The sequence below is a fragment of the Vollenhovia emeryi genome, unplaced genomic scaffold (genome assembly GCF_000949405.1).
Source record: "Vollenhovia emeryi isolate VEMERY1.0 unplaced genomic scaffold, V.emery_V1.0 DF939237.1, whole genome shotgun sequence".
In the NCBI taxonomy this organism is placed as follows: domain Eukaryota; kingdom Metazoa; phylum Arthropoda; class Insecta; order Hymenoptera; family Formicidae; genus Vollenhovia; species Vollenhovia emeryi.
This window is the reverse complement of record NW_011967129.1, coordinates 27,213-49,930: the sequence shown is the minus strand read 5'-3', so window position 1 is coordinate 49,930 and position 22,718 is coordinate 27,213. Positions and strand designations below refer to the sequence as shown.

Genomic DNA, 22,718 nt, shown 5'->3' with positions numbered 1-22,718 from the left:
CTCGATCTAAAATTAAATGATGCAAATGGCAGTCATGAGGATTATGCCATACGCAAAAGCTCATTACTTAATACGAGCGATAATTAGCGACATACGCGCCCCCCCCTGTTACGATGATGATAATGATATTAATACGCTGATTAAGTAGCGACAAGTACGATTCTGAAATGCGCTAAAGGATCGCGTAAGCAAGTAATCCTAATTAATTGCATACATCAGACGACTTGCGTAATAACAGGCAGTCAAAGGAAGTGAGAATAAATAGGGTGTCAGGAGAAAGGAATCAACAAAAAAGAAATGCGTATGCTCGAATTAATTAAAGTAAGACGCGCGATGGGTAAATTAATTATATTTTCGTCGTGCAGAATTTAGAGAAAAATTTATTCGCGAAAATATTTCCCTAAAAAAAAGGAAGCCTCTCATAATTCATAATTAAATACACGACGAAAGGTGTCTCTGCGATAAATATGCCGTGAATTTTTTAGGACTGAGATATTATAAATTAATGCGTTGTGCGTCAAAAGATTATAGAATATATATTTTAATTAGCATCACTTCATGCGAAATTACGTAGGCGAACGTATAATAGTATATACATATATACGTGTATATGTATGTATATTACAGAATCGAGCTCTTCTCTATGAATATCACAGAAAGGTCATAAGTTACGGGAAATGCCGCGATGGTATTCTCTATCACGTCGGGACTACCATTAATTGTTTAAAAAATAATTTTATGTCAATCACAGGCGCGCCAGAACGATTCATAATCACGAACGTCGAACGTCAATAAATAAAAAATGTTCATTTGCTATAGCATTTAAATTGGCAATTTAAATAAATTTACTTATTACATAAATTAACAGCGAAAATAATTCGAAATCGTTTCCGCTTTATTAAAATTTGCTCTATCCTCGATGCCTCTCGGGAATAAAAGTGAAAATCGACACGGGTACAAATCTTCCCTCCGTGGCAAGGTAGAAAATAAGTTTCCGTCGCGGTGATTTAATTGCATTTCGCTGGCTGCGAGAAAAATATTGGGTGGGTGAAGTGAAGGAAAAACACGCGCTTTATCTCCGTTCGTGCCGATGAAATATTGCGATAGAATGAGTCTTACATCTCGGACGTGAGAATAGCAAAATCGCAACACTCCGCGTGGAAATACATTTTAGCAAGAAGTACGTTATCGCTGTAATATCTGTATTGCGTAGGGGTGGTTCGTGGATTATAAAAGAATTCCATCTCGTCACACACATACCGGTGTATGCTCGCCAACATTGTCGCGGCTTAACTCGTTCTATTTCGGTCCAGGGAGGAAAAGAGCCCCAAGCGAGAGAGACGGACTCTCCAAAATATATTCTACACCGACACATTTCCTTCCGCCGCCGTTTCCTAGACAAAACGTGCAATCGCGCAACGTACACGTCGGAACGATAATATAATGAAGAATGATTTAGGAAGAAGATTAAGTTTCATATATCTGCCGTACGTCACCGGTCTATATTATGATATAAGAAAGCTTTCATACGGTTGACATTGTAAGCCTGAAAATAAATAAGACCTGCCCGAGTGAATTGCCCGAGCAAGCTCGCAGCAATGCTACCAGCAAAAGGTCGTCTCGATGTATCTTAAAAACCCTCGCCGTAATTCTCTTTAAACATCGGAGGGTAAACACGGAAGCCGCGTGGATATCCGATATATGGATGAATGGAGTCATCGAGAGGACTGGCGAGCGCAAAAATATACGAGTTCCGCAAATTCCTGGGCGGACGATTTTTCATCTCACCGCAGGTCAAGACCTTTCATCTCAGAGCGGCAATAAATTCCGATAAATTGCACGCGGACGGCCGCACAATCGTGCCGATTGCGAGTGGATTTGAAATTTGGAATTCCCGGCATCGGCGGTAGGACGCTAACCCGGCAAATGCGGCGAAAGTTCCAAGGAAAACGACGTGGGTAACGAGCGATATGTAAGGACATTGATATTTGTCGTTCTATCCTATTTTGTCTTTTTCTATTCTACAAAAGTATACGACAAGCGATAAAGCTTGACTGACGTACCGATACAATTCCTGTGCACGCGATTTATTCTTTCTCTTCCTCTTTTTCTCCCTCTATGGGGAAATTTACATTTTAAATTATTATATATATAAAATTTGTTTCTAAGAGAGAGAGAGAGAGAGAGAGAGCGCAGCAGCAACAGCAGCAACAGCATTTGTGTAATTCTCACATTCAGCTTTTATTGGTTGCCATCTATTTTATTAAACTCTACTATACTATTCACATTTCCAATTTTTGGGGAAATAAAATAAAAGAGAAAAACATGAATAACATCGCTGAATTTTTATGTTTCGGTGAAGTTTCTTTTTTTTTCGAATTATTAACTTTTCAATTGTTTGTAAATCAATTTCTTTTTCTTGGCAAAAATTTGACGTACAGTCATCGCTTTTCAAAAGCTGAACGAATGAAAAAAGAATGAAATAGCAGAAATAATTAGTTGGGCGCTTTTGTTCCGAGCAAATTTGCGCGCTTCGACGTTGCTGTTGCCGCTATATCAATGTCGATTACGCAACGAATCTTACGCATTAAACATTTGTTACAATATTACTATCTAACAACGCCGCTAATTAGCTAGCCCACGGTACCCATGTTATTGATTGAGCAAATTTTTAATTAATACTATGAAACATAAATCACTCGCTTTATAATCACCGGCTGAATAGCATCGTTTACGAGAGCTTCTTTCATCGGTCTTTTGTAACGTTTCAATCTGGCAACTTTCTGTATAATACAGCTGAGATTGCAAGAAAGCTCGTTTAATGTTAGCGCAGACCCAGCCGATGTATACAGCGAAAAGCATTCCCTTTTCACCGTAGGAACCGCATTTTCTTCACGCGACCGCGGCGCAAGCCATTGAACAGTTTCTTTTACATGCGTCGGAGCGGCAAATAGTTACCGCGATGGTTATTTTCTGTGATCGATAACGATCCGGTTGCTATAAAAAGAAATGCGATAAAAGGATGCGTACTCGCGGCATATTTATACAGAATACTGCGCACCAGCGCTGCGTGAACTTTCGATGCTGCGATTGCATAGAGAAGGCAAAGGAAAATGCGGGAAATAATTACTGAGAAACAGAAGCATTCGCTTCTATGTACACGGAAAGACCGGCTAAGGCGAGAGTAACAAAAATAAAAATTTGGCCGTACAAATAGTGGCAGTATCTACATTGCTTTGTGTTGCAACCGTTCGCTAAGTTCGCTGCACAAGGCGCGTGTGGTTGTCTCCACTACTTACGGGTATGACAACCCTAATTAGACATGCGGTAACCATATCGGTCTCTCCGTGTACTGTCCAATGTTGGAAAATTGTCGTCGTGTAATAAATTACCGCGTGAATGATATATTTTCCGTTTTGCGGAGTGCTCACTTTGCGGCGCGGCAATGATATGCGTCCGACAATTTAATGCCGATTAATAAATTAATTGTCACGAGTGGCCCGCTGCGCGACACGGACCCGATGTAACAATAACGGAATTATTTTGAACATGGCGGTCGATCTATATATGCACGCATATTTATGAAAATACATCTGTTTAATTGACGGTAAATCAATAGCTGACAGGTAATATAATAGAGGAAACCGATAGCCAAATATTGTGATTACGCTGGCGGGTATAAAAGTGGATTTTGGAATGCAGACAAGGTTAGAGCGTACACAAGCGTGTCGCTTTGAGGCCAGATAACGCCAGGCCGCCCTGATAAACTGACAAGCAAGCGGAATATGAAACGCAATATTCGCTGAATAACATCTGATTATCCGACGGAAGTGGTGCTCGGGAACCACAGAAATTTGAATTCCGATCATTCGGATGTCTGCGTCAATGTGAAATAATTGCGAGAAATAACGTATGCGGAATAGTCAGAAAAAAGCTCCGCGCTCGTATAATCATCATTTCATCAAATCCGTGACGTACGACCCGGCGTAGAATTTCTAGTGCAAATTCGACGAATTTAGGGGGACCCAAGTAATGCAGATTACGTGCCGAGTGCGCGATATCTAGTGGAAATTATTTAATAAATGCGTTGTTAACAGAGTTCGCGGAACTTTGGTCGTTTTCGTTCTAAATAACAAGCAGTCCCGCATATAAATTCCTAGTACGCAACTTGCAAACTTCATTCGATTATGTACAACTTGAAAGTTTCCAATCTTTTCGAGAAGAAACTCTATCGTTATCTTTCTCTCAACTAAATTGCACATTAAATCATACGCACGTCTTAATAAAATCCCGGCTTGTTCACAGCTAATCCCATTAACGTTTCTCAAATCCCGAGGAAACGCTTCTCCGCAGCGATAATTCTCAACTATCTACCGTTATTACTTATTGTTAGCACAGGTCAGTAGATTAGACGAATCTCAATCGAGAAGTAAAGTCTTACGTTCGCCAAAGAACATTTGTTCAGTAAAAACCTTCCGTTGTACGTTTCCCTATCCAAACGAACTAACGTTTCATCTCCGCTTTGTTAAGATAAACGTGCCCAAATTTTGGAACAAACATTCAAATCGCGCCCAGCTGCGTATCAATTCGAGATCCGTATCCGTGAGAGAAGAAACTTGATTAACTACAAATTAATGCTCTCACACAAAATCGAGATGTTTTTGCCTTTAATTAAAATCCACGCGAATGAAATCTACTCGTAAACATTTTCCACCGCGGAGACTCAATGCGCTAACGAACGTCACGGCTAAAAATATGTTCTAACGATAGTGCAGCGGCGTCCTATTACAATTGTCTCGCCCATAAATCAAATTTTCCACAAAAACCAATCTTTACTCACTACTCAAGACTGCACACAATCTTAATATACGTATATATTGTTGTACAATGACGTAAACTTTTTCCTTGACCTCCTCTTGATACGCTCTCATTACTTTACGCATTGATTTCGCATAATTACCGCGTTTACGTAATCGCCGTGTCTTGTGTCTAACGTGAGGATCCCGTTAAGTGCCGCCTGGTCTCGTGTTGGAATCCAGATCGCTCCTTAAATAATGTCCGATAATCAAGCGGGGATAACGGCAATTCTACGGGAATAACAATCCGCGCGTCGTAATCCGCGACTCGTGGTTGGGATACACCGGCCAGCGGAACGACGTGTTTCACGTATCTATGTGGATCAAGTGTCATATGTGGTCGCGAAATTCCGCACCGGAGGCCGCGGCTGGCCGTTTTCCAAAAGGCGCGTCTATCCCCGGCGCGACGTTCGTTAATCAGATTTAGCTTGTATTACACTTGCCGAATGGCAATGGCGCATTAAAGGTATACCGAATTGATATACTGCGGCCTAATAAAACCGCGCGAATTTCCGCAAGCCATTTCCTTGAACATCTGCCAGCGCGCTCTGTTGCGCAATATTTGATCGAAGATTCGACATGAAAAAAATGTACAGGCGCCAGAAATAGAGATCGCGGGTCAAGCTCTACTTTCCTAGAAAGTATGCCACCCGCGACGACAACATTTGTACACGGGGAGAATTTTTTTCTTGAAATTCATCCGGAAAATCGTGTAATCGCGGGGACAACGTGGCACTTCAAGGAATTTTATGAGAGTAAAATTTCAAAAAAAACTCACATACAGATTTGCAGAATGCCACGTTGTCCCACGATTACGTGATTTTCAGGGTGAATTTTGAGGGAAAATTATCTCCGTGCATCACGTCCAAATACTTGGACGCGGACAATATTTCTTTTTTGAGAAAAGTGCGGCAGAAATGACTCAGCTTGACTAACGTTAATTCGCGATGCCGTTACATTTAACAGCTTATTCCAATTGATCGTAGAACGTCCGTGAGACTCGACGGACAATTCGTCGCAGCGTCATTTCAATAAAGTACGTTATTTTGTGTATTGTGCCGCGCGGGATAGAATTTCAACTCTATCAAACTCTGATATAATCCACAGTCCGCGAATCGGGCGGCGGATACGTTTCGTATATTCGAGCTTTACGTCAGTCCGCACTCCAAATGCAATCTCTCGAATGTTCGTCGTTGCGAGATTTCGAGATTGCATTTCGTAATGCATCCGTTGGATATCTTTATGAACAATTCATTTCCCGCGAAACATTATTGCAGTCAAGAAGTGGGTTACACGTCAGTCGCGTTATTGTCAAGCGTTAGTCTTCCAGAAATTATTCCGCCGGAGCGCGTCTATTCTGGCATAAGAATGGATGGACACTCATAAAGCATCTCCGATCGCCTGTATGTAGGTTACTAAGCAAATCTATAACGTCGCAGGACACTCGTACCAATATTCCATCGTACGAGGCTTTGCAACGGCGCGTAAACGTATTCACGTGAAACGTATCGCGTAATGCGCATAAAATTGAAGAGGATCGTCCTCTCGTGCGACAGCAATGTATATCGCGTACGTCGCGAAACGCGATGCGAAAATTGATTTAAGCGCAAAGCGATACGGATATCCGCACAGCCGGGGGGGAGTCTCCTCGCGTGAAATTGTACCGGGGCAACGAGGCGAGTCTCTTTCCTCTTGGAAAAACCCGCCGCCGGGTGGAAAGGCTGTGGAAGCATCGATCGTAAGGAAGACTTACAAGTCTCGCTTGTCAAAGCATTGCTCCCAGAAGAGCGCCCTCCTGGGCGCTCGAACTCGCAGCGCGGAGGTCGACATGGTCCTGGGGAGGCCGCCTGTCGCGCCGATGCTGCCGGCGCTCAGGGCGGGCGAGCTCATGCCACCCCCGCATCTCTTGAGGCCGCCGCCGCCGCCGCCGCCGCAGATGCCGCCGCCGACGGTCGACCCGATGAACTCTATCAAGCCACCACTGGAGTCCGACATGGCGTTACGCGTTCCACGATCCCCTCATTGTTGTCGTTCACGTAACACCCGTTTTTCTTACGCCATTCACGCGGCCGCGATCCGCGCCGGTCGCTTCACCGCGTTGCGCCGCGACTCGCCCGCGACCTACGTCCCTTCATCGCGTCCCGATGACGTGCAGGCGCGACTCATGCCCCTGTGCCACGTAACCGGCCGTAGAAGGGACGCATATTTACACGGATGAAACGTCGCCGATCGATGGAGGTTGCCACGAAAGGGCAAGGTCGCGTTTACGTCTTCTTTGTTCAATATCCTCGGGCCGGTTCACCGGATCGGGACCGTCTGGAGGAGGCGTCGAGAGAGATGCGCCCCCGTTTTCACCGGGCGGCCGCGCTCGTCGGAAGGTCACGAGTACGGGCCTAGCGAGTCGGAACGGTACCGTGCCGTTCTCCGCCGCACTGCATCGAGAGAAGCGCCTTGTGCTGTCAATCTATTTAATCATTTGGACGTAGAGCACAGGCTTCGAAATGCGAGACCCGAACAGACGCGAATTGGGCGCCGCCGCTGATTAAAATCGACCTGTCCGTGGCGCGACGGGGGGATCGAACGAACGGCCAATTTTGCTACCTGTAATTTTGTACTAATTAAATTTAATTACCTAATCACGCGACGTTTACCGCGCAGCTTCTGCAACACGCGATCCGTCATCCGGCGTTCGCGCAACGTTGGAACGCGCCGCAAAATATTCGTTTCATTTAAACGCCACTGTCGTAAATCGTATCTAATTTCGCGTAATTCACCGCCGTCAATTATCAATGCCCGAGCGAGGTGATCAAATTGAGATACCACGTGACTGACGTACATATTATTTTATTGCACCTCCTCATATAGATAAATCACGATACGAGGCAAGTTCCTGATTAGAGCAGAGATTACACTCAAGGCCGTTATATTAAGTAATACCGCGCCGTTGATTTCGTAATGGCGATAGTAATCGACGTGCATTGTCAGCCGCGCGTGGGCGCGAGCGCGCGGCACAAAAATGCGACTGGCGAAAACGCGACGGGGAGACCGCTCTGTCCAAATATTACGCGGGAACATCTCGCCGTCTCGCACTATTTCAACGCGCATTTCGCGCGACTTATTAAAATATGCCTTTACCGAGAACGAACACGAATTCCCTTTCGCCCGATCGCGTTTCGATAGGCAATAAAGTCCCACGATAAGAGGTGGTGCACTATTGCTTGGGCTACTATTGAACGATATCGCGTCCGGAACAATGGAGGGGCCACTTTATAAGCCGCGCGCTACCGACCGCGCGACAATAAACCGGGCCAAGTGCCGACTTATCCAAATGAAACTAATTAGGACTGGGCCCTTCTACCGTCGGCTGAGCGGTCCCTTTATCAGCGAAAATTCAGCATTCTGGCGGCGATAAATTGGAGCACTCGCCGCGGCCGAGCCGCGAACAGACGCGGGCGGAACCGTTCGATCAAGAGTGCCCGTAATTGTGAGAGGCGAATCTGAATTCCCGTAAATGAAGCCGGATTAAGCGGCGTACCATATCGCGCGAAGAAGCACCGTGGATATTCCGCGCGACGGAGAGAAAGTCGAACGGAGATCCGGGCACGCGTTCTCTATACGTAAAATCGAAGAGTTACGAGCTTCCGCCCTGCGAGCTGAGAAATTGTAAAAGGGTCGGTCGATGCTTCTGCGCTGCGTGACACGTCTCTCTCTCTCTCGGTCCACTCGCGTTTATACTCTCCTTCCCTTCGGAGTCGACTGATAAGCGCGAACGAGACGCGAAAATTGGCCGGGCGATAAGATGCTGAGCGCGCACGATTATGCGCCGACGGCGACTTCTCGCCGATGAATTAGCATACCAGCCTCGGGCAAAATTTACCCAAGGAAAACCGGCACTCGAGAATTCCTTTACGTCAAATATGTCACTAACGATCGTAAACACATTTCTGTTGCCAGTCATGCAGAGTTCTATTCGAGCATTCGCGTTCCTATCTGTTCTGACTTTTCCTGCGCGTAAGCGAATGAATAAAATGACACGGAAACGAGCGAAAGAGCTGTGGTTTCGCGAATTTCATTAGCTGCGCGACGGCCCTTACGTCCCGATTTGCACGAAACTGGAAAAGGCTCTCGAGGAAACGGTCGAAAGAGCGAGATTTTTATTTGCCAAACGTTTTTTCACCGCCGTTAGATTTCCGCGCTTAAAGGTCGGTTCGGTACGGTTCAATGTTACGTCAAGTTACTCCGCGGAAGATACCTTTGCCATTTAAACAGTCGCGCTGACAGCTTATAAATAAAACCGACGACATCTTGAGTAATCCGAATAGATTGGAATAATTTGACAAGATACGTCTAAATAAAGACGTTACATCGGTCTCCCTCGCGTTTTCTGCAATCGTCACGGCGCGGGGCTCCGATTCCAAGAAATCAATTAGAAAAATACTCGAGGAAAACGCCGACAAAATGCTTGGCAGCCGCGCGAGGAGGAGAGAAAAAAATCCCCCCACGTGGAGCACCTCTTCTTTCTTTAATAAGGAGCTAATGCAATTTTCAAGACGCGCGCGCCTCTCGAACCCAATCTATATCCGGATAATTCTCTCGAATGCGAATCATTCCGCGATCGTCAAACGGAACTATAAATACAAGCAGCCTCTTGCGAGGTCGAGGTCGAAACGTCGATACTTGACACTTCACCGGTGACTGCATTTCCAATACCCTAGCACCGACGGCCGAGCGCGGGGAAGCCAACACGTGCGACGGCGTTTTCTTCCGAGCAAACGTGCACGTTCGAAGTTGTTCTTTCTTTTTTATTTTTTTTCCCCCCCTTAGGAATAGCCTCTAAACGTAGGAAGCGATCGGCGTTCGATATCTTATCTGCGGCGCGACGAAAGATGGGTGTACCTTTCGAAATGAGAACGGCGAGATGTGTGCGCCCGATAGATTCCACCGCGCGATATTTATAGAGTTCGTATAAACACGCCGGCAGATAACAATGTAATAACGCTCCCCGTGGTACTTGTGGTTTAATGACGGGCTCGTAAAGAAGCGGAGTGCGTTCACAATGATCGCAATATTGTTATCGCGCTGCCAATGACGCATAATCCATTTTTTCCCCCCTCCCGCCCTCCCCCGCGATTGCTCGCGTTACGTTGCTCGCAATTGTGCCGGCCGCGCTTCGTTTGCGAGTACTTCAAAAGCTCGGGCGTTACATCAGCGGTGATGTAACGCAAAGCCATACCAGATCGCGTCGCGTCGGATTAATGTAATGGGAGGGGGGGGGAGGGGGAGCTTTATTACGATCCACCGAGATTCTAGCGAAATACTATGCGATAAACGTCATCGTTACATAACGGCGCTCTCGGCAGCGCTTCCGTTCTGGAACGGAGCCGAGTGCCGCTGCTACTTTTCTCACGTGACAAGCTGATCTTACGCCAGCGCCGTATCGCGGTAACGGTAGCCGTTTAGGTCCAGTCAGTCTTTCGCCCGCTTGTCAGATTATTCATTAGCTCGTGGCGACGAATATTAATCCGAGACTCGTCGCGAGATACGTTCACCTCGTTCGCGACTCCGACACGCACGTCTCTCACGTTTCAACGGGACGTTGCACGTCTCGTAACAATCGAAGCGTTTATCAGTTATTATCGATAATATGCGCCACGGACAGTCGGCGACGGAGGTAATCAAGATTTCCAGAAGTAGGCTCTCGCGTGTCTTATTATGGCGTAACAATCCCCCCCGGTCTCGGAACGTCGAATCTCTCGTGATCGAAGCGAATATTGATAACTGATAAGATGCGCGCGTACGTCACGGACAACTACGCGTCAGAGAGGTAACCGAATCCGTTCGCCGCGCTCGATGCAATTCCGCGCGGCAATAAGATCCAGACCCGAGGGTCAAGTTTGAGAATTGAGCGGGCGCTGAATCAATAATATTTCACGGGGAGTCGCGCATATCTCGCGCACACCGGCGGCCGGCGGGAGCCGTCGTTTCCGCGCGGAAACAGAATTTCTCTCCTTGACGTGCATGCACGAACAGCAGTCATCGCCACTCCCGGCGGGGCTCACGATTGACCTGGCAATTCCGGCTTGCTTGTACATTCAACTGTCTCATTAAACGGACTCCCGGGCTTCAAAGGGTACAATTCGGGGCTCGCTCTCTGTCGCGACGTGCGCGCCCGTGCGCGAATACAACATCCCTTCCCGATCCGGGAGGGAGCGTATCCGTAACACTTTTTTTTTTCTTCCCCCTCGCTGATCGCGTGCCCAATTATTCGTATAACGAAAAGCCGATATCGCGCACGCGGTCCGCACCAGCAGCTAGTTAAGCGCAGGCGATTCTTAAATCCGGCGATAAACCCGCGAGACGCGTCCCCGTTCGCCGCAAAATTCATCTATTCCCGCCGCATTTACGTATCCCCGGGACTTGCGCGAGCCGCGTTCACGTGGCCCCGATTAACTTTTTCATTTCTGCGAGCGACGGATCTCCGTGGCGATTACGTTGAGAGCAAATATTAAAAAAAAAACAGAGCTGGAACATTCCTCGTCGTATTTCAAAACGTATCGTTTTTTTCCCTCGGGCGGATGGAACAAATTCACTCCGTCGATCCTATCGGGTTTAACGCGACTGCATAATACCTCTCGCGTTTCTGACAAACGCGAGGGTCTCGGCGCCGATGTTCCCAGGATACTCCTGCGGGTTCTAAAATTATCCGAATCTCCCGCCGCGCCGGCACGACCCCGCGGCGAAGCCCTCTTCGCCAGCCGTTCGAGTCTCGCACTGAACACGTTCGGGAAAACTTTCCTCGTCTCGGCCGGGAGCTTTGATCTTTGCCGTCTCGCGCGCGGCCGGTGATCGGCGTCTTTCCGCGAGGCGTGCTACTCGCGGGGAGCGAGCGCCTCCGACAAATCTCGCGGCGCGAGAACAAGATGAGGGGTGCACAGAGAACGAAAGAGCGATAGAGACAGAGAGGAGAGGAGAGAGAAAAAAAAGGAAAAAAAAACCCGCGCGACTTACGCGCGTTCGCCAGAATCACAGATCGGCGCGAGATTCGGACACTCGCGGTAGGCGAGCGGCGAGCGAGCGCTGGCGCGCCGAGGAGTCGGTCTTGTATCGCCGTCGATCACCTCGTGTTTGCCGCGATGTCGAACTGGCCGGGGTGTTCTGGTTTCGCAGAGATTCCCCCGCGGTACACGGGGGATGGTGAGGTGGAGGGGGACTTCCCGACGGCGACGATTTGCGCGGGAAGCGTGCGCGCGCCGGCACTGCGCAACCTGGGGCACCCCCGTCGCTCCGCACGCTCCTTCCGCTCTTTGCCGCGCGCCGCGCCGCGCCGCGCCGCGCGGCGCGGTGAGAATGGAGCCCGTCGGCTCTCTCAGGTGATAGGACGGATGAATAGAGATACGGCGGCCCGTGTGTATGCCGTGTACGTGCCCGTGCTTACGCGCCGCGACGCCGCTGACGTATGCTCCCCGTCCGTGACGGCCGCGATTACAGAGTGAGTTACGGAGCTACGGAGTTACAGAGGGCCGCGGAGGCTCGTCGGCGGGTTAGAGGGGGACGGCGAGTCACCTCCGAGAAGATGTAACGGGCGTTTTGTAGCCGGCAAGTTTTTTTTTTCCCCTCCCGCGTGGCCGCGGCTTCCCGCCCGATCAATCCGGGATTGATCCCCCGCCGGCACCGCGGAGGCGTCCGAGCGCAGGCACAGCTCGTGGGATTGAAAAGAGAGAAAGAAGGAAAAAAATATACGCCTTGAATTCACGTCGTTTCGTATTGCACGAAATTGAAATTCTACGCGATTGTGTAATTTAATCCCGGGACAGCGGAGAAAGATTTCACGACTGCGGACGGTAAAGTGTCCCGGGGCAGTGCGGCCTTTGTGAACTTTAAATTTACCCCCCCCCCCCCATGTACGGTTCCAACTGTTTACCGCGGATTTTGCAGTGCGTAATTATTGCCGTGCAGCGCCGCAATGCGTAGCCAACATACTGTTTTAATTGTGGCCGCTCAATCTGAAGACAGAAAGAGAGAGAGAGATTCGCCGGATGTCCAATGAATTTTACCACGGCGGACATCAATTATAAGAAAAGGCATTTATGCGCGAAACGCATGACGCGCGATTGCGGTGCACGTTTAACTCGTCACATTTAGCGATTCGGCAATTCTCGACGGCTCCAAGAGCCTCGATCGCTCTCTGAGGGTCTGTGTTCACGATGCTAGAACTTGGCCCAAATTCTGGCTCCGAGAAATGCGTAGCCAATCAACTTTTGTGGCTTTTGCGGAGTAGCTGCAAGCTGATCGGCTACGCATTTCTCGGAACTAGAACTTGGACCAAGTCCTAGCGTCGTGGACACAGGTCTTAAATATTCTTCCGTTCTCTGCTCTCGCCGCGTCGCCTCGTCGCGCTAGAAATTCCGAACTTAATGACGGGGATATGAATGACAAAGGGCTCTCCATCAGGAGAAAAATTAATACGGATTTTTTTTTGTCACTTTACGCAATCTCTTCGCTGCTAGCGAGAGATCGCGAGGCGGTACCGTGCGCAGCGCGTATGTCAAGCGTCGTGCAAGTCACCGCGAGGCAGGCGCGTGATTTTTTATCCCCTCCGGCGCAAATGAGTTTACGGACGTGTTTCAAACTTCCCCCGTCGCTCGCAGACGCGTGAATGAATGATCTCAAAATCACGAGATCCGCTTAATTGCGTTTAATCTTTCCGGGCCGCGAGCGAAGACAAGCGACGCCGTGCAAACGTGACTTGGAGTTATCGACGATGCTAAACGCATAATTGTGGCGGCGCGACTCCTTGGTACCCGAACGGGGACTCCGTTTCACAATTGCGAATCGGCTAATTTTGTTTTTTAGTCGCGGCAGATAAATATATTTCGCACGCTTCCACAGAGTACATATTGGAAGTCGGATTTTACATCCCGCACGTCGCGAATGTGCCTTAAAGTACAAACGAATTGCGCGGACAATTTGCATATGCTAAAGCACTGTTAGCATTTGTCAGAAGTTACGTACTCTTTCTTTTCGCATTACGTAAACGCGAGGAACAGGACCCGCCGATGTCCAGGCAAAAAGTATCCCGTCCAGGCTCTTTTGATGTTTTACCGTCAGCCAATATTGACTTTTTCAGAATGAAACTCGCGGCCGACAGGTACCAGACGTACAGTCTTTATTCACTAATGCCTGGGCCTGCACTTTTTTCATCATCTTTCTCGTCTACACGAATCACTGATAGCGAATTCGGTTGCTCGCACTAGTGCAGGCAGTCTCGAATTCGCTATGAGTTTCAGGCCGCGTGTACGCACCATCACAGACTTCCATAGAAGCTGTGCGAACTACAGCCTGAAACTCGTCGATCTATAGACGGGAATAAAGATTGCGAAAATGCGAGTCCCGGTAAAACCGAGGTCCAGGCATTAATAAATAAGACTGTACTTACGTTTTTCGCGTACGTGCATCCGTGCGTGTGTTTCCTTCGCGTAAAACTGCCAGACATCGGATTACACAACGTGCAACCGTCGAAAACAGCCTGGTCTGGTAGGAGAACCATTGTAGAAGGACCATTTCCAATTCCGTAATCGCGCGGGCGCGTAAGTGGCCTCCCGATAAGGTAAACACGAGGGGAAACGAACGGTATTTCCGGTTCGGAGTCCCCGCTGGCATCCGGGTCTGAAACGTCCGCTGTCGCGGACACGGCGTTTAGGAGACGTGGAAGAATTGGCGCGACCAAGTCCCCCGTATTACGCTTACACAATTATTCGCGGCGCGAGTAAACAATTCTGTTACGGCGCCCGGCGTCGCGTGGAACAACGTAGAAGACTAACGAACGCAATAATTAAGCGCATTCAGTCCGTCTAGTTTATATCATCGGGCCAGGTCACGGGTTAGGTCACCGTGCGCGCACGCACCGAGGCACACGGACGCGACACCCTCGCGCGCAATCACGCACGATACAATACGGGCAATTGTACGGGCAATTTTTCTTACAAATCGAGAGGAATTTCGTTGCGAGCGGAGCGCGCCGCCCTTCGCAAATAGAATCGAGGGAAATTTACTCGGGACGGCCCGACAGATCTCCCGAGCGATCATCTCGGGCGAGATCGCTCTCGCGAGGCACAAAAGTTAATTCCATCGCTTAGAGGAGCCATTCAGCTATTTCCATTCAATCTGAGAAGTTTGAGTTGGACGCCCTCCAGATACACAGGATTGAAACACGTGACTTTGATGGATCGCTCTCGCGTTGCTCTGGCAATCTTCCGAACGGTTTGCGTTATAATTAAATGGATATGCGCGGCGCGACGAGTTCGCCGATTGCGAGTACGTTGCGAGGCGGCGAATTTCCGGGGCGCACCGTCGCGCGAGGGTCGGCGAAGTTTAGCTGCTCCGCACGCACGCACACGCGGGGCGAGACACGACCCTCTCGCGAGCGCAACGTCGATCGGTGCCTTTCCTTTCGGCCAAGTCGCGAAAGTGACGTACGCCAGGGTCGTTTCCCGCGCGAACCGTCAACGAAGTTTGGTAATTCAAGTTGGTACAAACGATCGCGCGTACACAGGCGCGCCCGCGAAGTGTTGTTAACGGTGATTAAGTCGCGACGCCGGAAATAATCGCCGGCGCTCATTGGAAAATCTAATTTCAGGCCCGTCAGACGCAATATCCCCCGCGTTAGCGCCTTTTCGCTCGCGCGACAACTGAAGAAACTTAAATAATTAAATCGCCGCTCCGCCACCTATTTCGCTGGCGCGCCTTTTCCAGCGCGCGGGCTCGTCAGCGGGCCGTTAATCGCTGTTCGATGACGATCGACCCCCGCGGGAATTTACGTCAAATTATTGTATGCAATTGCGTCGAAAATGTGCGTTTCGAAAACCACCTCACACATCTCTACACAATTTCCACGGCACGTCGCACTTGCGGTATGTGTACACAGTTGAAAGATTTGTGTTAAATTTAACAGATATCACATGTCCCAAACGGTCCACGCAAATTTTTGTGTTAGTTCAACATAATATGGATATGTTCAATGACTTCTCGGCATTTCTCGGTACTTCAACGATATGCGTACACTGAGAAAAATGTCCGATTAAATATAATCGGATAATCCAATTACATGATAACAAACGGATATATCCGATTAAATTGTATATCCGATGAAAAATTTGATCGGTTTTTCAATCAAATTTCATCGGTAATTGCATTTCATCGGATATATCCATAATTTAATCGGAAAACGTAATCGGAAAAATTAACCATCGGACATACTATTTAATGGGTTTATCCGATGAAAATTTTTCTCAGTGTATCATTTGTTAACAGTGCAGGGGCCAACCACGAGGGTGGGTTGAAAAGTTTTGAACCTCAACATGAAGATGATATTTACTTGTCGCCACTTCAGTACTGCATACATGATGATCGAAACGTTTGACTTGCTCAATTCTATTAAACATTAAATCTAATACATTCGCACCTAACGCCTGGCGCGAGGGGGAAACCGCTGACCAAAATCTTGTACACCAATGCCCACTAATGCCCAGTGGGCAATACTTTATCTTATTATCTTATTTTATCTTTATAATATCCCAGCAAAGCCCAATGCCGCAAATCTCTACACTACAATGCCCCCAGCAATTTCCCCCTTAACCTGGCGTTTGGCTGTTATCGCCCCTTTCTGCTTATTAAGTTAGACGTTTATTAACAGAGCCCTAACATATTTGTTAAGCAACGTCAAATAAGATACAAGTTAGATATAATTGAGATATAATTCCGTGACACACGGAGATATTTAATTGTTCAATCGTGCAGATCCTGTTTACGGTCACGCGCGTGTATCCTTCTTCCCCCTTTGTTTTTGCCGTCGTGTAAAATGTAAGTTTTTCTATTACAACGCAATTTTCCCCGGAAGACGGTAGGCGTTTGTGCGTCACGGCAGATGCGAGCGAAAAGTGTCCGGCGCTATCAATCCGCGCGTTAATGCCACTTTAGATAAAAATATTTGCATAGTCTGCAGTCCCACTCGTGTGCACTCACGTTGCACTCGTTCTATCATAAAATGAGACCCGCATGCAAAACCCCGCCGTCGTAACACGCCCGACGGGGCAACAGGCGGCGGTGTACACGGCAGAATAATCGCGAAGAAACGTAATGCACGCAGCTACGAACGGCTCGTAGCTGCGTGAAAAGTTAACTCCCTAGTATTAACGAGTTACGCGCGAGTGAGAGAAAAAGAAAACCGTTCTCTTTCCCAGCGTGTTTTCCTGACACTCTCGCGAAATTGTCATCGCGACGCCGCGCGAGAAACGCCCCGCAATTTTATTCCCTCAAATCGTATCATTCCGCTCCGGTGGGCAAACAATTCGCGTTAAAGAGCTTTTTCTTGTACAAAATCTATGGACTCGACGTGACGGACGCGGCACGGCGAATGTTAATCGAGGCGCAATCATCCAATCATACAATTTGCAACAACGTCGCGAACTAAAATTACGATACTTAAACTGTGAGATGATGCAACTTACCTGTACTGATCGGTAAATATCCTGAAAATAAGAAATATTCGTATTTATTCGGTAACGTTCAACTATGTTCAGCATGCGGTTAGTAAAACTTATGCCTAACTCGCAAAACGTGGAAGATTATTATCGTAATCCGACGCTCGAACAAACATTACCGTATCGTCACGTACAGCGCACATTTTACCGTACAGAATAACAAGAATCGCCAGGCACGATGATAGGCAAGCGCCGAGTAAAGCCGACGGCACACGACGCTAGTTTTCCCGCTGGATCGCTCGCGAGAGCCAATCAGGATTTAGCCTTGAGTCACCTGACCCCGAGACTCTGCATCCTCATTGGTTCTCGTAAGCAATCCGGTGGGAAACATATAGCGAATCCGGTTGCTTGCACCAGTGCGCATTGAGTGCACACTAAAGCTTGTTTGCGGGTGTCAATTCTTATGTTTAAGGATCATCTTAGATATCTCTTGAAATATTTAGCCAGTAAAATGATCTGCACAGCATCGCGTGCCCGTCGGCTCGTTACGCGACATAATCGGCAACTTTCAACTCTGAACTTAAAGACCGGCGAGAAAGCAGCAAGAGAATGTTATTACGCAGCGAATAATCTCTTTGGCAACGACTCTATAGGAAAGACGGGCTCAACATGGATCTTGCCCGTTTTAGCCATCTAAATCTACGCTCTAAATCAGCAATATCGCTATATTACGGTGTACAAATCGTAAAGCAATGTCGCTGTTGCGTACAAGCGCGGAGTTTGCGTCACCTTATGCTAAAGCTGTGTGTATTCGTTGCGTATACGTGAGGTCGATGCGATCTTGTGTTCAGGTTTGCCCGGTTACCCGCCCGATCACCCGAATTGTTAGGAAAGCGCGCGAGATGAGCGACGCCGTTTAAAAGCAACAAAACGATCTCGTCCACGACAAGTAGTCGCAACGCTCAAGCGTAGATCGCACTGTCATAAGAGTGCACGAAGTTAGCGGCCCGCATTTTGAAAATTATCATTTTCAAATCGGCAAACCGATAGGAATAAAATAACATTCGCAGTTCGCGAAAGTCGAAAATATACGCGTAGACACCGTCTATACTGTTATCGCGGCAATTATTATCATACGCCTCGGTGGTCGAATTGGTAAGACGTCCTAGAGTGTAGGGAGGGTCCAGGTTCAAACCCTGGCTGATACTTTTCGCAAGAAATTTTCTGTGTTAAAAACACATCGCCAGTCACGGTCGATCGGAAGCTTAATCATCGTTAGTCATTTACTGGCGTCAAAATAATTCTTGATGTCGAAATCATATCCTTTTGGAACAATGCGGTACAAAGTTCGAACAGCCTGGGACAACTTAAATAATAGTAATTTTCAAAACGTGGGATGCCAACTTCATACACTCCCGTCGTAATCCCGTTACTTCCACTAGTCTGCAAATTTAATCAATCAAGCGGACAGTTGAGCAATTTGTTTTTTTTCCTTTCTTAACATCCCCGGATGAGAGGTGATTATTTAGCATTTTAAATACGTATTTCAGGTGCCGACAGTGACGCAATGATAATATTGCAAGAAATGCAATAGATTAAAAGAGAAATTAATTCGGGCACGAAGGCGGATGACGTGTGTAATGTTGAAACATAAAATCACAACGACGAGATTTACGACGGTACAATTTAACACGAAAAACATAACATGCACGTTTATTATTAGATACTCGGGGAAACAGACTCGCCCACGTGGAATATATTAATGAAATGTTAGGACGTTGCTTTACACCGGTGATGATGTATGGGGGTGTCGAATGGCGATGTTTAGTGTGGAGTCCAAGTGTGAAATAAAACAAAATGAGTTAGATAATAGGATCGAGTACATACGCTCGCTCGACAGGAAGCTCTGTCTCTTTGAACCTGCAACCCAAGGATCACATACATCATATCGTCACACCCCAACACCCACTAGCGACGATAAAACACTTAAGTAGACGGCAGCGGGCAGATGATGCTTCCAAACCGCGGTTTGCGCCAGTGCGCGATGTCTTCTCGAGATATCGAACGTCGAGATTGCGTAAGATGAATCAAAATTGAGAAATTGAAGCGGAAAAACGTCTCCATTTTATAATTCTCGTTTGTTTTACCGTTACTACGGTCTTATGATAATAGCGCTCGGAAACATCATCTCGCCGTGGACAATTGAACGTATATATGTGTGTGTGTGTGGGTGTGTGTGAGTGTGTGTATGCAAGTGAAGTAACCGTGATATCTGTGTGTGAGAAAAAAATAAGGACCAAGAGAGTAGAGTTAAGCATCACCGCCCATCAAGAAACTACGATATTTTATCAAGATACACAAAAGCACCAAGACGAATCACGAACTGCTTACAGTTCGTGGGACGAAGCGAGATTTGTTACACGCACAAATCGCAAGGGGCAACGAAGAGACCGCGATCGTTCGCACGTCGTGCAACAACAACGAGGATCCGTCCCGCGGTGACCGACGATGAAATCGAGTTTAAATCGCAGCACGTGTGTTTTGCAACAGTCGCACACATTGATAGCTGCCGCGCCAATCAGTCCAGCTCTATCGCGAGGATAGATAACGCGCGCGATATCTTGCCGCGGTACGGTGCCGGCGGCATTGCCGGCGCCACCGAACAAGGTCCCTCTTCCGTTCTCCATTTTATCGGCTTCGTAATCCCCGCTCGAAGCTATGGGCGGCTTCGAGGGAGGCATCTGCATTATCGGCACGCGTTCTCTTCGTTGCCGCGAAAACGTCCTCCAACGATATTACAGACTGGTACGCCAGACCAGAAGTTGAGCAGCAGAGCGACGGACATTACGATTCGTTTACGACCGCACGCGCCACGGAATTCCCAGGCGCGTCGTCAGAATGATAGAAAAGTGCCAGAGTGTGTAACGCATGCATAATATATCCTTGTAAAACACGTGTATGTTACAGTATTAATTTGAAATTTAAGTGGACACTCGGTGTCGTTGCAAGTCAACGATTTGCACTGCGATTCAAATGAATAAACAGGGCGAAATGATTCTTCCTGTACAGAGTTGTGTTAATTTGTAATCTGTATGCTCGCGCGAACGTTGCTTCGACACTCGTAACGTGGCATTTTCAACGGGGCGCGAGTTAAATATTGAAATTAGACTTTCCCGCGTGTACGGGAGCTAACTTTACAAAGGCTAATCTATAATTCCGTAATATTTCCGTATTAAAGTATCTCTCAAACGTTTCCTTCCACGGAATAAATTAATCCTTACACGTCCCACTGATAAAGCTCTTATCGCGTCTCATTACAAATAAGTGAACGTTGTCGTAAATCGAGCGACTTTCTTCCGGACTCCAATATCCCCTCCGTAAACCTAATAAACCCTCCTTCGCGGGCGCGTTTAAAAAGTGGTATTACAGACTCTTTTTTTTCGCGCGGGAGAGCAGCGTCGAAGCAACCTTCGCCGATACGCGTTATCCGCGTTACTCACGTAAGCCCCGAGTTACCGACAATCGATTTATAACGCCGTCGCGGGAGGGAGAGACCGAGAAGCGAGCTACCGGAGGAAAAAGAAAATCCGAGGGGGATGCTCACCTCTCGCTGGCGATGGAGCTGTTTCGAGACATCGATTTCGGCGACATCTCGAAGTCGCTGTCACTCCGGTACAGGAAGCTCTCTCTCCTCTGGGGCAGCGTCTGGAGAACGAGCCCCGCGCTCGGCGAGGCGCCGCCGCCACCGCCGGCGCCGCCGTCCAAAGTCGAGGCGCCATTTTCCACGTCGAAACTGTAATGAGAAATGTAAATTCTCGTTAGAAGCGAGCACAACTCCCACCTCGGTGGACTGGAGGCGCGCGCGGTGCGATCCCCCTTTGTCTCGCGGCGCGTTCGCGCGAGGGATGAACGACCCCGCCCCGACCTCTGATCGGTAATCTTGGACCGCGACGCCGCGCCGGCGGCGTGAATGATTCCTCGCGGCGCGGCTTCGCATAAATCCCGCGTAATAGCGCGACGACGCCGCGTAAATAATAATTTTTCGCTCGCGAAACTGCCCCCACCCGGCCCGATAAAACGAGCTTATGAATTGCGCCGCGCGCGCAAACGCAAAATATCGCCGGTGCTTTATGATCTCGCAGGACGGAATATGGAATACCGACATAATAGAATACCGCCTCGGTATCCTGAGCATGATGAATGGGGCGCGCACTAAAATACATTGACGGCGAATCCGGACACCGTGCATGAATTTCTGTGGTCTAGAAATGTACCCGCTCGGTTTTGCAACAAGCGACCGGAGAAATTGATTGATTTTTACTCGTCAAGATCGATCAGCTTCCCTTTTCCATCCCTTTTCTTTCGGTCCCTCTCGGTACTCGCGGTACTCGCGTGTCACCTTTCGATCATCTCGTTGTATCAATCAAGTGTCCTCTTTCTCAAGTTTCTGGATTTCTTTTTAGACACTGTGTCCTACGTGACGATATTCACATATATTAGGCGTGCAACTTAATTCTCGGCCTTTTTAAGGAAAATATAATATCGAAATGGCTTGTTGGGTCAATCCAAGTGCGCCTGCAAGCTCTGGCTGAGTTTGACAAGGATTTTCTTTCAAAATTCAATTCAATGGAAACAGCTGTTCGAGGTCTTCGACCATCCGGAGGCGCGAATCGGATGGACCGAAATAGACGTACTGAAAGTTGAGAAACCTAAGTGGAATGACGCTTTTACGAAAATAAATGCTCGAAATACGCACGCGATCCATTTCGCAATAAGGCAGCGTAAAACGTACTGTTCTTCGGCGTCCTGGAAACAATTCCGCGTACGTCATACATTGTTATCCCGTGGTTCCGCGTAAACAGTCGGCGCTTTTCAGCGAATTTCGCATGCCAGCTCGCACAAGCGGATTAATATTTAATTCCTGCTAATTATACCTTTTAATACATAATTACTTTTGCAATAACTTTTTATAAATATATTACATAGCGAAAATCATTCTTTTATAAATATATTACAAAGCGAAAATCATTCTTTAACAATGCGCCATGTATTTGAGAGAAACTTTAGATTGACCGAAGGAACTTGAGATCATTATTTCGGTAGTAATTTTTCCGATTATATCGAGGGGGAAACCGCTGGCCAAAATCTTGCACACCAATGCCCACTAATGCCCACTGGGCATTACTTTATCTTATTTATCTTGTTTTATCTTATATCTTTATAATGCTCCGGCAAAGCCTAATGCCCAAACCAATGCCTAGTAATGCCCAGTAACGCCGCAAATCTGTACACCACAATGCACTCAGCGGCTCACCCCTCGGATTATATAAATTAAAGTAGAAATTATTCTTCAGCATATTATACAGGGTGTGTCCTAATACCC

The 22,718-nt window shown here is 47.7% G+C and overlaps 1 protein-coding gene across 1 annotated transcript in view; it reads right to left on the bottom strand.

The window, feature by feature from the left end:
* The window catches only part of LOC105560212 (cAMP-specific 3',5'-cyclic phosphodiesterase), an 84,383-nt gene that overhangs the window by 51,213 nt on the left and 10,452 nt on the right, over positions 1-22,718 (bottom strand). The window contains exons 2-3 of the mRNA XM_012009111.1: positions 20,940-21,128; positions 19,223-19,255 (exon numbers count right to left, since the gene is read on the bottom strand). Of these exons, the coding sequence (XP_011864501.1) occupies positions 19,223-19,255; positions 20,940-20,986 (80 nt within the window). The 5' untranslated portion in view covers positions 20,987-21,128. The remainder of the gene's footprint in view (positions 1-19,222; positions 19,256-20,939; positions 21,129-22,718) is intronic.